At 42.1% G+C, this 17,033-nt stretch overlaps 1 protein-coding gene across 2 annotated transcripts; it reads left to right on the top strand.

The window, feature by feature from the left end:
- Window positions 1–417: 417 nt before the first annotated feature.
- Window positions 418–17,033, top strand: ppp4r3b (protein phosphatase 4, regulatory subunit 3B). Of its 2 annotated transcripts, none has more exons than XM_084075343.1 (16): window positions 418–936; window positions 2,096–2,151; window positions 2,660–2,758; window positions 3,594–4,217; window positions 5,828–5,905; window positions 6,792–6,908; window positions 7,045–7,161; window positions 7,571–7,702; window positions 7,934–8,045; window positions 9,414–9,461; window positions 9,642–9,800; window positions 10,234–10,403; window positions 10,558–10,697; window positions 10,969–11,153; window positions 13,647–13,807; window positions 14,344–17,033. In XM_084075343.1, the coding sequence occupies exons 1-16, from the start codon at window positions 795–797 to the stop codon at window positions 14,446–14,448; spliced, it is 2,445 nt and encodes an 814-aa protein (XP_083931469.1). In that variant the 5' UTR covers window positions 418–794; the 3' UTR covers window positions 14,449–17,033. The 2 variants fall into 2 exon arrangements, with proteins under 2 accessions (XP_083931469.1, XP_083931470.1); XM_084075344.1 differs by having other exon boundaries at window positions 7,934–8,036; window positions 14,344–17,031.

Below are 17,033 nucleotides of genomic sequence, written 5' to 3'. Positions count from 1 at the left end.
ATTAAATATTGACAACTCAACAAAAGTACACTGCGCCTCTGCAGCGTTTTACTGCCCTCCCCGGCTTCTGTTGCCTCTCAGAGGAGACCCCACGGCGTATAGGGTACGCTTTTGCCTTTCTTTCCCTAGTTTTAAGACAATAGCTGTTGGGACTTGTTTTGAACAATAAATGAGGGTTATATTTGCATATTCGTTTTTTTTTATTTTTTTTAAGAAATACAAAATTAAGGGATATTTTACCCATACAAATGTGTCTGTGACCCACAAATGTGTCCCGACCCAGTGTTTGGGAACCAGTGATCTAAGCGAAAAGTGCCTGATATCCAAGGCTAAAAAAGTACCCCCTGACCCCGCCCCCCCCCCCCCCCCCGACCCCCCCGCGGCGGCAGGCAGTGAAGAAGAACAAGAACCAGATCCCATTACAAGATGGCGCCCTGTGGACGGTAGCGAAGAGGCCGTCCTATAGTTGTTTGTGTTCCCTGTCCATTTCTCTCCTCAGATAGCAGACTCTTCTCAGTGGAGAGCGTCGAAACGTCGCGAACGCAGCGACACTGTCGAACGGCTGACGGGAGTTTCCTCGTCGGCACTGTGATATAAACGAGAGCCGTGTGTTTGTGAGGAACATGCGGGTAGAAACAAAGTTAGCAGGTCGAGGATAGAGAGAAGGAACACAACTGTTAGCCTGTTAGCAGCTAGCTAGCCTGTTAGCAGCTAGGTTGGCTAGCTAGCCTGTTAGCAGCTAGGTGGCTAGCGTCGCTAGCTCCCTGACTCGGGGTTGTCGCGCTAGCTAAACCATGTCGGACACTCGGCGGAGGGTCAAAGTGTACACGCTGAACGAGGACCGCCAGTGGGACGACCGAGGCACCGGGCACGTCTCGTCCACCTTCGTCGAGCGACTGAAGGGAATATCGTTGCTGGTTCGGGCCGAGTCGGACGGTGAGTTTACACTGTTAGCATAGTTAGCCTCAGGGTTGCCAAGTCCGCTTATTATAAGCGACTGTGGGCGCTTCAGTTTTTGTAAGGTTGCCTCATATTGGATAGTTGCGGGTTGCGTTTTTTTGGGGCTTGTTTATAACGTGTAGTTGCTTATTTGGGGTTCCTTCCTAAATGTTGTTTAACCAAGTGGTTCTTAAACATTTACATGTCAAGGATTCTCAAATTAATTTGCATTTGTCCGCGTATCCCCATCTGAAAACATTTTGTGCCATGGACCCCCATACAATATTTGTTTTAAAATACATTTTTCAAACTTAAGATTCTTTTGAGAATATAACGGATGTGAGCTTGTAGATTGGCTATTTTCAAAGGTCTCTTATAGCCTAGTCTCTTCTTTTGGGCTTGTTTTCATAAGACCTGGTTGCTTGTTTCTCTCGCAAAACCTGGCAACACTGGTTAGCCTAGCCGCGTTGAGGCTAATTTTGTGACTTCGTCGTAGCTGCCTGCGACCGTCGCACGCGACGCGATAGAAATTACACTTTCTTCCCTCAGTTGTGAATAAAGTGAAAATGTTGTCTCTTGCACGAACAACAACACTTGTCGCAAGGCTTGTTGTGCGTTCGACCAAGTATAAATCAACGTTGTGTGTCAGCTACCGTTAGCCTGTTTATCTCTGGCTAGTGTAATGGTTAATGTGTAATTTAATCACCATTTTCGTCCGATTTATATATGCTGTTTATTGGTTAGTAGCCTCAAGAGTTGACACTTAACAACTGTTAACTGTTGGTTTTGTCACCATGCAAGTAAACACTATTAGTTAGTTTAGCAATGGATCGACAGCCAGTTGGATGTCCAGCAGTTACAGTGGTGGGGGTTGGCAGTCCCTGAGCCTAACGTTAGATAATAATGTTACTGCATAAAGACCCGTTATGTGATCCTTGATATAGATAACCAAAAGTTGTGAAATTAATTTCAACTATTTGTCATCTAGCTTGTGTTGATTTAAACGTAACGCCATGTTTTACCACATTGTTTACATTAAAGGGTAACGTTAGTTTCGACTGTGGTTGGCTTTTTCATGTTCGTATTGAGTAGGAATGCTGTTAACTTAGGACGTGATTACTACCGCTGAAAACTAAACTCACTCTTTGTGTTTTAGGTTCACTGCTGTTGGAGTCGAAGATCAGTCCAAATACTGCATATCAGAAACAACAAGTAAGTGTAGTCATGCTGCTTGTTGCAAAGGGGTGGAAAACATGCTGCAGCAGATGTATTTTTTCATCCATCTGGGGAAGTTTAAATCCACAATGCTTGAGTTGGTACATTGCGATACTGGATACTTGGTGTTTGTTAAATTACAGCCCCTGTTACAAAAATGTTCACAGTAGAAATCCGTCATTTGACCAAATTGCCCACCTGACACATAAATATCAAGCAATTTCAGTACCCTCCTAATGGCTGTAATAGTATACCTGAACTATAGACACACCCTGTGTCAGAACATTCTTGAGGAAACCTCAGTTTTTTTCCCAACTGGCCCTATGAATTTAGTGAAGAGAAGGGGAGCTGTGACTTTTCCTTTGTTCAACAAAGCAATTTTACACAGGTTACTATACCATGGTATTTTCAAGCATAAGTAAGCTTTTGTGCGTGAGGGAGAGGGAGTTTTTAACATGTTGAAGGATCACCTGTTTGTGAACTGTTTGTTTTCTCCATCACCTAGGACACACTGATTGTTTGGTCAGAAGCAGAAAATTATGACCTAGCTCTAAGTTTCCAGGAAAAGGCTGGCTGCGATGAGATCTGGGAGAAGATATGCCAGGTAAATATAACCCCAGTTGTATTAAAGGATTTGAGATGTAATGTCCCAACATGGCTTAGGGAACAGTTGCAGTTTGTACACTGATACTTGAATTGGTTTCAGTGCACAGAAACAATGAGATCTTACCCAGACTACAGCAATACACCCTTTATGGAAATAATACTCTACTTGAATATCTTAATCGCTGTAAGCACAGCCTGCGATACATTTCTGTTAATGCATGCTTTTGGCATGTAAAAACCTTTTTTGTAGAGTTCAAAGTTTGAGAATGTGTTAAAGGTCACTACATATTTAAAGGAGGAGTTCACCCAAAAAATGACTTATTTTCTATCAATTACACACCCCATGAAGCCTTGATTTCATGGATTTATTTTTGTTTTTGTGGCATTCCTAAGACAATAATTTGATGACCGTGTGTATTTCCGGTAGGAGACACAAATAATCTACTTTGTGTCTCCTACCGGATACATTAGCCGGTAGGAGACGGGAATCAAATTATTAGCTTAAGAATGCGACAAAAACAAAAAAGAATCCATGGATTCAAGGCTTCATAGGGTGTGCAAATGATAGAAAATAAGTCATTTTTTGGGTGAACTCCTCCTTTAATATTTAAGGGTAGAATAAGATGGAGAGCACTGAAGAAAACGGATTTCTTATGACCATAAGATGTAAATTGGGTTATTAAAATAGTCCCATTCACATTATCACTTTACATGAATATATAGCTTTATATTATACCATTATTCCCAGACATTGCTGTGTATGTGTGCATGTAAATGCTCTCACTGTCCAATTCATAATCTTGTTTGTGCTCCTGGGTCATCCCACCCTCCAGGTGCAGGGGAAGGACCCAGCACTGGAGATCACCCAGGACCCCATCGATGAGTCGGAGGAGGAGAGGTTTGAGGAATTGCCAGAGACGAGCCACCTTGTGGAGCTACCGACCTGTGAGCCGAGCCGCCTCGAGGAGATCGCCGACCTGGTCACCTCTGTCCTCTCATCGCCCATCCGCCGGGAGAAATTGGCCCTGGCCCTGATGAGCGACGGCTACATCAAGAAGCTGCTAGCACTCTTCCTGGTGTGTGAGGACCTGGACAACCGCGAGGGCCTGCACCACCTGTACGAGATTGTGCGTGGCGTCCTGTTTCTCAACAAGGCAGCTTTATTCGAGGTGATGTTCTCTGACGACTGCATCATGGACGTGGTGGGCTGTTTGGAGTACGACCCAGCGCTAGTGCAGCCCAAACGCCACCGTGAGTTCCTAACTAAGACGGCCAAGTTCAAAGAGGTGATCCCCATCACGGACTCAGAGTTGCGCCAGAAGATCCACCAGACATACCGTGTGCAGTACATCCAGGACATCATCCTGCCTACGCCCTCTGTCTTTGAGGAGAACTTCCTGTCCACGCTCACCTCTTTCATCTTCTTCAACAAGGTGGAGATCGTCAGTATGTTGCAGGTAAGACCACTGTACACCGGTTTCAAAAGTGGATGTATCGTTAGACCTAGATGGTAGGTGTTTCTTTTCACAGTAAAGTGTGCATTCACCTCAGACTTGCACTATGTCTCATTAAAATCTTTTCTTTTATTGCTGGGCAATATGTCATAAGTGGCATCATCGTGAAATCTACTTAATGACACAATTCAACAGTGGACCTCCATGTTTTAAATGGCATTACTTGAAAAAGTGAATAGCTTGAATTTTTTATTTTCTCTTTTCTATTTGAAAATTTAGTATATTCTCCAAGATGCTCTGAGTCTAAAATGAAGAATATACTGCCTCATTTTCAGTTGGTTTCCATTTACCTAAAATGTTATGACAAATGCACCGTGTGGTCTATTATGTGGGTTCTAAGTAAATTCTATTGGTTCTCATTAAAATGCATTTTTAGACTAATTGCAGTGTTTATCTTGTGTTTGATCTGATATGGTTAAAATTATGGTTATATTCCTGTGTTGAAAATGTATTTGATTTCATTTTTATTTTCATAAATCCCAAATCTGACAACTTTGTTTTCAAAAGAAAACTATATACATGGAATAGTAAAGTAATAAGCACAAAATAATATACTTTTTGTTTTACAAAACAACTAAAAGCTCAAAGTCTGTGTAGTTAAGTATATATTCTGAATAATGCATGCCTGAATTTTTTGTTTGGTGTAATGACAAAATGAGTTACTGTCAAAGTGTTATCAATCACTTATCATTGGTCTCCTTGAAGTGACATGATGATTGATAGATCTCGTAGATGTTCAGATGGTTATAAAACAAACGAGAAATCTATCTTAATAGCGTACATTTGGAATAATATGTGTCAGATACAGGATGTGTACCTAACATCACTACAACATTCAGTTCTTAGATCTAGGTCAATAAAATTGCCAACCTGTGTTTTCAGTACGTTTCCATCACAGAAATGTAAGCAGTAATACACCCCCTTGTCTGTACCATCTGTTAATTATCTTTTTTTATTATTGTGAACCGACTATTTTATGTTGACAATGTTGACAATGCGACCTATTGTAGCATGTGGCAATGTATAAATATTGTAAGTGGTTTCTTTTTTACTCTGCCACCCCCCCAATCAAATCAAGTTGTTTGCATTAGTACAACTCTTGTTTTAATCAGAGTAATGAGAATTCATTGCTTCTGAATGCTCATTGTTACTATGGGCTTGTTTTTTTGTCAAGTTAGAAAAGCATTGTTAAATTATGTTCAACTTATTATCATGTTAAAGTGTAAAGGCGTTATGGATTCAGCCGTTCATAAATTGTCAATCATGGATTTCTCCCAAGTAATGTCTACCATTCTGTTTTTGTTGGTGAAGTTAGCCCACATTGCCTTTTCAGAAGCCCAATAAATCAAATGTCAGTAGTTTCTGATGTCCCTAAAAATATTTGTTGTAAGAGGCATGTATTGTTCTGTGGCATTTCTCATTCAGATAATCTCATTACAGGAGGAACTCAAAACCCATCTCAAGCCATCCGATTCCGAGGTTTAGTTGAAGTGACTTCTTTCCATGACTAGTTTGTGTTTAGCTGTGATAACCATGTTTTCCTTATGCACCAGGAGGATGAAAAGTTCCTAACGGAGGTCTTTGCACAGCTGACAGATGAAGCTACAGAGGACAGTAAAAGGAGAGAGCTAGTAAGTCAGCACATGTTCAACTTAACTTAATCAGGTTAATGTGTATCCACATGCACAAGGGGCAGTTACTGTTGTATTGAGTTTTTTTCCCCTGTAAGGAAAGACTGCTACTTGTTGAATGCCTGTTCCCTCACTGATCGTCTTAGGGGAGACATAATTGCTGTCCTGACGAATTGAAAAGTTTCTGACAGACATCCTGACAGTTCTCAAAGTACATTTAGCCGTTGGCAACTACAGCACAGCTAAAGTAGGGATGTTTCTAACTTAGTGCGTCCACAAGCCATGCCACTGCAAATCTTGCAGTGCATGTACTTTGGAGTAGATGTGCGGCTGCCGTGACTAAACAAAGCAAATGAGAAAATGTATGAATTAATTGGATACAATTACAGTAAAATTAGGAGAAATTGCCACAAGCTGTGTGAAAGTGGTCATGGGTTACTACATCATAATGCGGCCTCCATTGAAACAACCGCCGTATTAACCTCACCCAATACAACTTTCTCCCAAAAACGGCAACGGAGTTCGAAGGGTGATTTGTAAGAGCTGATCGCAGCCAACCTCAGCCTGATTTGGCATTAGATTATAGATTTGTAAGTTTAGGCATGGATCTGGGAGAGTGATAAGCCAATGAGATTGCATGACCCCAAACTCCTGGTCTGAGCCTTGCCCTGTAGAAATTGGGTGCTGGTTATGTACTCTATTCTTTGAAACCAATTCTTAGTCTTGAAACTTTTGGGTCAAACTGAATTTAGTTTCTCCAACTCTATTTGGAATAAAATGTGATCTTAGTAAATGTTGCTTTCATAGATAATCTTGAACCGATTAACCCAATGGTCTAATCTACAGATAAGCCTATTAAATTTGTTTCTTTTCTTCTTCTCTCCAGGTGAACTTTTTCAAAGAATTCTGTGCTTTTTCACAAACATTACAACCACAAAACAGGGACGCTTTCTTCAAAACTCTGGCGAATCTAGGCATTCTACCTGCTCTGGAAATAGTCATGGTATGTCACCAGCTCCGATTCACTCAATAAATGATTTTAACTTGTACCTAAATGTAATGTAAGTGCAGGTTTAACTTTCTTCCTCTAACTCACTCCATGCCTTTTTCTTTCTATGTCTATTTATTTTTGGGAGCAGGGTATGGATGACTTGCAAGTGAGGGCGGCAGCTACAGACATCTTCTCCTACCTAGTGGAGTTCAGCCCTTCCATGGTCAGAGAGTTTGTCATGCAGGAACCACAGCAGACAGACGATGTAGGCATCCTTTGGTGGAATGGTTAACTCGCTGCCTCTAAGAAAAAGGCTAGCTAATAGGGCTGGCCATAAATATCTGAATTTTCGTATACTTGTTTGGAAGTTGATAACTTAGCATAATTTCAATATTCCGGATTTAGATGCTTTGTTTTTTCAAATATTAATATTTGCACATCCATGTCAAATTGTGAATGTTGATTGAAGAGGACTGTACTGAATTTCTTAAACATTCAAAGCTTCATTTTTTATGAATTAAAAAAGGAAGGGGATGTTACCCATCTACTAATCAGTTAATTAGTGCTTTGTTTATTCATTTTCCATTTGTTTGCAAACATGGCATACTGTATGTGATTATACTGTATCTATTTGATACTAATTTGTTACTGTGTGTGTGTGTGTGTGTACACAGGACGTCCTGCTGATCAATGTGGTTATCAAACAGATGATTTGTGACTCTGACCCAGAGCTAGGAGGAGCTGTCCAGCTCATGGGCCTGCTGAGGACACTCATTGACCCTGAGAACATGCTGGCTCCCACCAATGTCAGTCCCAACAGTAGCATATGTATCTTCACGTTGGTTTTTGAACATCTGAGTGAAATTCATTAATCAAATAATGCAAATCTATTCTGAGATGAGACCTTTATTTATCCTGTACGGGAAATGAAGTCGCCAAAGGCAGCACAGCAGTTTAGTGCACGTTATGGCCCCTTCAACAAACCAAAGATCAGTTTGTTAATTGTTTTTTGTTTTGATTTTTCCTGCCTCCATCAGAAAACTGAGAAGACAGAATTTCTGAGTTTCTTCTACAAGTACTGCATGCATGTCCTGACTGCCCCGCTGCTGGCCAACACTGCCCATGACAAGAACTCAAAAGGTGAGGAAGGTATGTGTGGGAGACGGCCAAACAACATGGTTGGGCAAAATATTGAAATCTCCAATATGACCAATATGTTTTAATGATACATATTTTGAATTTAATAGTACTATTCTTGTTTTAATTCTGCCCTGCAACATTGTAAGGGAGATTATTAATTCACAAGTCTGATTTCAATAAATTAACAATTAACATGTTTTATATGAAAGTAACATGGAGTTTTTGAATTGTGTAATTAAGCAAGGAAACGTGGAATATCAAAGTTTGGGACTTAAATATGTGCTGACACGGTGGTGCAGTTGGTAGCGCTGTCGCCTCAGATAGAAGGTCCTGGGTTCGATTCCCGCTGGGGGTGTGTTCTCTCCTCCGCGTCATCATTGCCCTTTCTGTGTGGAGTTTGCATGTAATCCTGGTCTCTATACTGCCGCACCCTGGTCAGCCGTGGCGCCTGATGGAGGGGAAAAGAACTGGTTGGAATAACGTGTTCCTTTCACACGCTACGTCCTACCGGGGAACCTCCCCACTGTCGGGTGATAAGAAACGGCCTGCTCACTCCTCATGCATTGAAGGAAGCATGAGCTCAGTTCAGGGCTCTCCCCAGAGGATTACAGCTTCGGCATTGGCACTGGGTGAAAAAATGGGTTACAAAAATCGGGGGTAACGATTTAGAAAAAAAATATGTGCTGACCCTTTTAAATCACAATTGCCCAATTTTATCAGGGTGGGAGAATTTCAAGAGTTAAAGGGATTGTAGGGAACATTAAGCCTAAATTAAAAAAAATATATATATATTTTGCATTTTCTCCCCTCTATCAGCCACTATATAATGATGCTGGGGTGTTTTCCTGCATTGAAACACGGTACTCTTTCTGAAATCCGTATTTTCCCTACTGTTTATGTTCATGTTGTTTATGTCCGGGTCGTAAATTAACGCACGCATGTGCGTGTCCGTGCGCGTCCTGCCCGTGTCAACTTTTTACTTTCGGTTTTAAAACGCTCTCAAACTTCGTTTTTGAGGCACAGCATTTACTTTTAAGATAGCGTTTGGATAGAATTTAGTTGTTTAACTTCATATATGTGGTCAATTTATCATGAAAGAGCCTATTTAAAAATAAAAATTCAGAGAACCGTAGGGGCGGGCAGTTCCGCGAATTGTATCCACATAAGGCAACCTATTTTGGGCATGGCCCATTTAGATTTCCCCCCCTGCGTCACCCCCTGGTGGTCGGGGAAACGAACTGCTGGAGGGGCGGTGTTTGACAACAGTTTTTTTCTTTGATTATGTCTGAACTCGCCTACAATCCCTTTAACGCTAAGTTATGAATTGAAGAGGTCACCCATGTGTGACTGAGTCCTGTGTATGTCTTTGTGTTATAGAACTGCAGGAGGGGTCAACCAAGATACCAACAAACCCTGTGTGTCCCGGTAGGTGTCCCAACTCAATATCCACATCTAGTCATGAATGATGAAATGCAATGTTATGACCCTGTCGTGATACCCTACATTTGTTTAGAAAATGTTTAGAGTGCAAAAAACTAAAAACTACTAAAAACTAATATTGCTATGTATTTATATGGTTTATTCTTTTTTTGTGTCTGCATATAGACAACTTCCAGACTGCTCAGTTACTAGCGCTGATCCTAGAGCTTCTGACCTTCTGTGTGGAGCACCACACGTACCACATCAAGACCTATATCATGAACAAAGACTTGCTCCGCAGAGTGCTGGTCCTCATGAACTCCAAACACACGTTCCTCGCGCTCTGTGAGTCCATGCACAACACAACAGTCTCTATTTCATCCCTTAATACTTTTGATAACCAGTTTAGCTTTCTCTTAGTGTTTACTCTTAAGCCATTAAAACAGGGAAAGCATCTGTGTCACAATCATTTAAGCATTTTTTTATTCTTTGGATATTCAAAAATAGCAGATACAAGTTCATAGTGCTTCTTGCCGCGCTATGTATTTACATAGTAGAGAAATAGGAAACTGAGGGCACGAAGAGAGGAAACCGAACCGGGAATATTGCGACTATGTGGTCAACACCTAGTCAGCAACCGGCACGCCTAGCTGTTTAATCAAAAGAGTGTTTTGTATTTTCCTGTGTATTTCCTAGTGTTCACACTCGACACCAAAGAGCACCTGTCTTCCTCAACAAAGCCTTGTGTTTACTGAAGTGTTCATGTCTCATTCAACAGGCGCCCTGCGTTTCATGCGGCGGATCATTGGTCTGAAGGATGAGTACTACAACCGCTACATCATCAAAGGGAACCTGTTTGAACCCGTCATCAACGCGCTGCTAGACAACGGCACGCGATACAACCTCCTCAACTCTGCCATCATAGAGCTCTTTGAATTCATTAAAGTGGTCAGTACAGACACGCACACATGTGACCCACCCGAAATAGTTTGATGAATGAACATGGCATCAGTATTGCTGTTGGAGCTTGGCGGCCCTACAGAGAAACTTTAAAAGGTGATAGTTATGCTAATCTTCATCCATCATCTCTTTGACCTTCCAGGAAGATGTAAAGTCTCTAATAGCTCACATCGTGGACAACTTCTATAAAGCACTCGAGTCCATCGAGTATGTCCAGACATTCAAGGGCCTGAAGGGCCGCTACGAGCAGGAGAAAGACAGACAGAGTCAAAGACTTAACAGGTCAGTGGCATGACTACATCAAGTCATTTACGAATGGCACTCCACTGACGATAGTCCCTGTGAGAACTGAAGCGTTTGCCGCTACTCGTTCAGCCCTGGATCCTCCATTGAAGTTTAAAATGTTCAAGCAAGAGTATAATGCAAAGAGTATAATATGTGAAGCTTGAAAAGAGATTCCGGTTAGCCCTGTTGTCCAAGTTTCCATGTAGACATGATTACAGCATGTTTTCTGTGTCACAGATCTTATTATTATATATTTTTTCTTGGTTAGATATCGCCGTGATGCACGGTCGTTGGATGAGGATGAAGAGATGTGGTTCAATGACGATGAAGATGATGACGATGGGGAGGCTGTGGAGAAAAGTCAGGCAGAAGATGATTTCTCTGACACCTATGGCAAGTACATGGAGGCCAAAATGGAGGCTAAGATGGAGGCCAAAATGGAGGCCAAAAAAGGTATGTCGCTCTATCATATTAGATTTGTGATTACATCTGTAGTTCTGCAGAGTTCACTGTTTTGGTCAGTCTTCCATTTGAAAAAAACAAACGCACCTTGTGGCAGGAAGTAACGAATGCTGACTGAGGGTGGAGCTAAAATGAAGGGGAAACATTTGCCAGCACTAGGAGGCAGCAACTAAATCAAAGACCATGGCATATCCGTTTCAATATTTCTATGGTCAAGGAGCACAAAATAAATGATTTTGTCAATCATTGACAGTGAGATATTGATGCCAAGTAGCATCACATAACAGTGATCACCTGGTGGCTGCTCTACTTTATGTGAAGTATATTTTATTGTATTCACTCAATTCAACTGTCATGGCATAGTCTATATTTTTTGTGTGTTGTATTGGCATTGTGATTGAGGTTGACCAGTGTATCTGCCGGCTAAGACAGCTTTTAAATAGTCTGCAGACGCCGCTTACCTAGCGCAACACAGGCGTATGCCGGCGTGCTAATTCTGTGATCTTCTTAAATGCCTTCCATCCATGTTTCAACACGCATCACTAAGAGGAGAGGGAAGTAAAGGTAGACCCGACAACGTCCTCCTGAAGTACAGGACAGGATGCGTATATACTTTTTCCAAACGGGTTACGCAACCTGCCTCTAATTGGCCTACCAAACGGCCCCTTCTGTGACGCACATGGAACTGCTTCGACCCTAGTCACTGTGTCACATTTCAGGAGGACAGCACTGCCCGGCTTTCGTCCGTGGTGGAAAATAGTGCTGTGCGCTGGCACTGCGTAGAGGGGGCGATAATTTACAATTCTGTCCATATATCGGTACATAACTCGAACAGCACTAGAGCTGAGTCGGCTCTAGTGGACTTCGCGGCACAGCGACTCGCTCGGCGATGCCTCTTGTTGCTCAAGTCCACTAGAGACGGCATGCCTCCGACGCTGTAACTGTTTTTTGTCAAACTGCTTAACTTAACTCTTTAACTGCCAGAGTAATAGTCTAATGTCACCCCACTGCCAGCAAAAACAGCGATTTTACTGTACCTTTTGAAAAATCATGGAATATTCTACGTAACCGCCGTCCCCACACGATCGGCTCATTATACGCATGTGGGTCCGGTAGAATCAGAAAAAAAAATCCTCCATTCCAGAGCTATGGCCGTTTGAATGTGGCTTGTTGAGCAGAAAACAATAGAAATCCGAGAATTTGACTTTTGTGAATCTTTAACACATCGCGTGCCAATCACGTAGATCTACGCGAACCTAAATAACAGCGCAGCGGGCCAGTCGCGTAGATCTACGTGAAGTGTTCTTTTTTTTTCTTCTCTCTCTCGCAGTGACACATTTCATTGTAGCACTCTCTCGCAGTGACACATTTCATTGTAGCACACCCGGAAACGGAAATGAATGTCAATCGAAGATTTTCGCTCCCACACCTGCCGCCGCTCTAAAGCTTCCGCTAAATCGCCATTATCTCTGTGTTGTTTTTCTCCGCGCTGAACGCCGTTTAAAACGTTTTTTAGAAACTGCAACTACTGCTAAATGGAATGTCGCCGATTCAAAACTTCTTCTCTGGGCCACTCACACAAATACCCTGTGTGTACAAACAGTTGAACGTGCGATCATAAGGTATTTAGTGAGGTGAAAAAAACAAAAAAATAAGATAAATCGCTGGCAGTGGGTGAGTACAATATGAATAAACTCTGGCATGGAATGTGTTAATAAAACTTTAATATTAGGGGCTGTAGTCTGTTCTCACCAAGTGGGCCTCGCTGGGTGGCGACAAAAATGATGCCTATACCTAACCTTAATCCTAATAAATAAATTAGGATGCATTTTTAGATAAGACAAATAAACAGTTTCGGGAGCGGGCTTCGACCCTATGACGCTGATATTGGGAGTCTAATGCTTAACAGCGCACGCCACGGAGTCTACTGCTACATGGGTTTGGGAGTTATTTAACACAGTCCACTCATGCGAGAGGCAGCCATGTTTCACAGAAGGGGGCGTTGCCAAGTTGTTAACAAGGCAACAAGCTCTGGCCAATCAGAGGCAGGTGTCGGCGGTCTTTGCGCAACCGGTTTGCAAAATAGATAAACGCGGACAAGAAAGTTCATGTGTCTCATGTACTTATCCATATAATTAAAGGGGCAGTTCCTCCAAAATAAAACAAATAAACACCAGAGTGTGCCTGCCTGCTGACACGTGCCCCTCAGACGTACTTCAGTGAAAATAGTCATCAAATGCCATTCAGCTTCATTGTTTTGAGGTGATGGCAGACATCTTCTCTAAAGCAGAAATCTCCAAAACCTCAGCAAATGCAAAACTAACTGGATGAATAGATTAATTAATAATGAATAGCACTCTGGGTAAGAGGAAAATGTTTTTTTTTTGTATTTTGGGTGACCTGTCCCTTTTTTAAAGCACAAGGTACTGTTCTCCAAATGCCATATAACACATCATGAAGCTTTGGACCTCTCCTAACCTGCAGGAACTGCAAATGGAACAAATGGTGCCAACAATGGGAAAACAGCTCCCATCCCCCCTGCCTCGCCAACTAGCACCCCAAACAACATCAACATCAACATAAACAACAACAGCACTGCCTCCTCAGTAAAGACGACTGCTCTGCCCTCCACGCCAGTCGTCAAGGTATGTTGAGCACTACTTATATCACCATATTGGCTGAGACCCATACTAGTATAAATTCAAGTTTGCCCTCCACCAGAGTGTACATTCAATGCCATATTCAGATGCCAACATGATTAATACAGTAGTCTGAATAGGAAATTGCCACGTAAACCTCATTTTGTGATTACCCTTATGCAAGTGAATGTGTTACATGACACCATTTTTCTCAGTATAGGGGATATCTTCAGTCATTAATTGGGCTGTGCTACACAGCATATGAATGGAACGTGAAGAGATCTACAAGCAATCCATGCAGTAAACGGCTTAATCAAACTAATGACAAATTTAGAATAAAGCCGAAAGCTGGGTTTTTGCAGTCCATGTAAATGTAGTTGATGTTTGATTCAATCAATAAATGGACAGTTTTATTGAGGAAATCGGATGAGTGCAGTACAATTCAAATGACAGGAAAGAGATGTTGGAAACGATACATAATGTGATTTGGTATTTGTCCAACAACGGTGTCAAAAAACTCATTATAATGTCTCTTTTCTCAGACGGCTATGGTGGGCCTGGTGGACTATCCTGATGATGAAGATGAGGACGAAGAGGATGAGGAGGAAGAGCAGTCTCCGAGGAAACGGCCCCGCCTGGGCTCATAAAGTTCTGCTCGTTTCGGTCGTAGCCGACGGATGATAAAGTCCCTCCTTCCCTCCCTCCTCCGGTCGTCTCATTGGTCACTGTCCCCGCCCCCTGCAGAGGAGACGGACAAACTCTCACTCGACTCCCTTCTATCACCTACCCATTTTTGTCCCTCCCAGGGAGAAGATAGTAATTCTCTCCTACTGGAAAGAAGGATGGACCTATCTGCTCCATCTTCATCTCCTCTGCTTTACCTCCTCCGCTCCTCCAGGAGAGTTGGAGAGCTCCTGTCCTCTTCCTCCACACCAATACGTCCCTCCATCTCTGAACCTCTTTCTACACCACCTCCTCCTCAACTACCTGGCTACCTGTGGAACCGAGAGGCTGAAACCACAACAGTGATCATCAGTGCCACGACAGATCCCTCTCCCACTCTGTTGCTATAGCAATAGTAGCCAGGAAACTGCAACATTGACCCTCTCCACCTCTTTTTAACCCTCCTTCACCCCTCCCATCAAACCATCACCCAATGAGCTCCACAGAGAGAGGAGGAAGCCAGAACACAGCCAGCCAACGTACCAACTATTCAGAGAGCCAGTCAGGCTAGCAGGGCTAGCCTTTTATAGTTATTAGAAAGCTTGACTGGCTGAATCCGTGTGTGACACCCCCCCCCCCCCACCCCCCACCCACCGCGGACAAGCAGAACTGTTCATTCAGGTTGTGAATTGAGGGATCTATAGGCAAGATAAAATAGAAGAAAATTGTGATATGAGGAAGGTAACACAACGGGAAAAAAATTGCAGCCACAACCTGACGACGAGCAGGACTGAGCGATTTAAAGCCAGGGTGGCGCACACAACACGAGACACACACACTCAACACAGGACTGCGTTAGCCAGGAAATCCTGTATTTCATGACTTTATTAAAACGTACTGTACAGATATTTTTCTTTTTAATCATTTTTCCCCCTGACATGATTTTAAAAGGGGAGAAGATATACCTTCTTACCTGCCTGTGTATTTTTTGTTGTTGTCGTTGCACAAAAGGTGGGGTCACTGTTCACCCTTTTAATCCAATTTAATTTGATTCATTGTAAAAAGCAAGGACGTTACAAATGCTGGTTTTAAAAATAACATGTATTAAAACTGCAGTAAAGTCATTTTTTGCAGCCAATCTCTGGAGGATGTCTGAAGTTCTGTTTGTATTTCAGTGGCTTGAAGGGTTAAGCGGCATCTTAACAAGACGGCCCAATGTTTTCAGCTGAGTCACAAACCTGACATGTTTGTGCACTCACAGTAGACTTCACACACTTCTCAGGAGCCCCAGGTTAATCCCAAGCACCTCTAGATGCGAGTTAATTTGTTTTGGGACCGTGGAAGTTTGGTTAGCCAGCATTTCTCTCTGGACATGGGCAATTGTAGTACTGTACCACTGCAGGTGTTTGGTATGTACCACTGCAGGTGTTTGGTATGGTGGAGACATGCGTTCATATATGTAAAACTGAAAACTGTAGATGCTGGCAAGTGATACAATACTCAAAGTACCAACTGACTTAACATGTAATTCAGATGAAGCATGTAGAAATATCTGCAGGTGTCAGTGTGCTTTGGTTAAAGAGCAACCTTGTTAAAACGTGACCTTTTTTCATGTCTATAAGTCATGTCATTCCATGGCCTGCTTTATAGACATTTAAGCAGATCAATTAAGCGCTACAGGGAAAAATAATTTTAAATTATTTGATCCAACTCCATGACTGGTCAAGTTTTTAATTGGACCTTGAATATTTAAGCGGGGAGCAGATGCAGTGAGGCTTAAGCAGTGCTGATTATATCAAACATTCCTTCTAAGAAATTGCTAAAGACCTTTAAGGAGAAGAGGAAGGTGCTTTGGGTTGAATTTCTCAAAGCCATGCGTTGCATAGTATCTCCAGGTCTCATCGCCAATAAACATCAAGATGGTCAGATGAAACATAAACGGTGAAGATCTAAATAATGCCCCGTCTGTCACTTGCCAGAGTGAAAAGTTTCAAGGAATAGAACAGGTGTTCAAATATCACTGCCATCATTGATAGTGTGATCTATAATAGAGTCCTGATGAGACAGTCACTTATAGTTCAGCCTGAGATCTGGGAAAGCCACTTCATGTCAACACATTTCAACAGCTGATGGGTGATCATAGTAGCTTTTTATTTTCTCTCATGATCAATTTGTACCAAGTACATTTACTGCCACTATCCTCCATTCAGAACGTTTGTATGCATTTGTTATTTGATAAGTTTTCAGATTAAATGTGACCCTGGCATTAAACATGTGAACCTCGCTTTTTTTTTATGAACTTTTCACATTGGCGATTGACAGTGCAATACAAATAGGTGCTCGGTGACTCAATTGACTCCACTGCAACAACCTGATGTCATTTCATGATTCCATAATTTTTGTGATTCCAATAAGCTACATTAAAAATCTAACCCAGAGCCCTTATTTTCCTGCAGACCTTTAAGCTGCACTATGTAACTTTACTCTTCTACCCTGGATTTGAACCTGATTTCCTGCGGGTTTCCTGATACTGAATGTTTTTACCATTGAACTAATGGAGCCTGACTGC

Source organism: Gymnoscopelus microlampas, assembly GCF_963454915.1.
Source record: "Gymnoscopelus microlampas genome assembly, chromosome: 13".
Classification (NCBI taxonomy): domain Eukaryota; kingdom Metazoa; phylum Chordata; class Actinopteri; order Myctophiformes; family Myctophidae; genus Gymnoscopelus; species Gymnoscopelus microlampas.
Note: the sequence above shows the minus strand (reverse complement) of the source record. Positions and strands in the feature narration are given on the sequence as shown.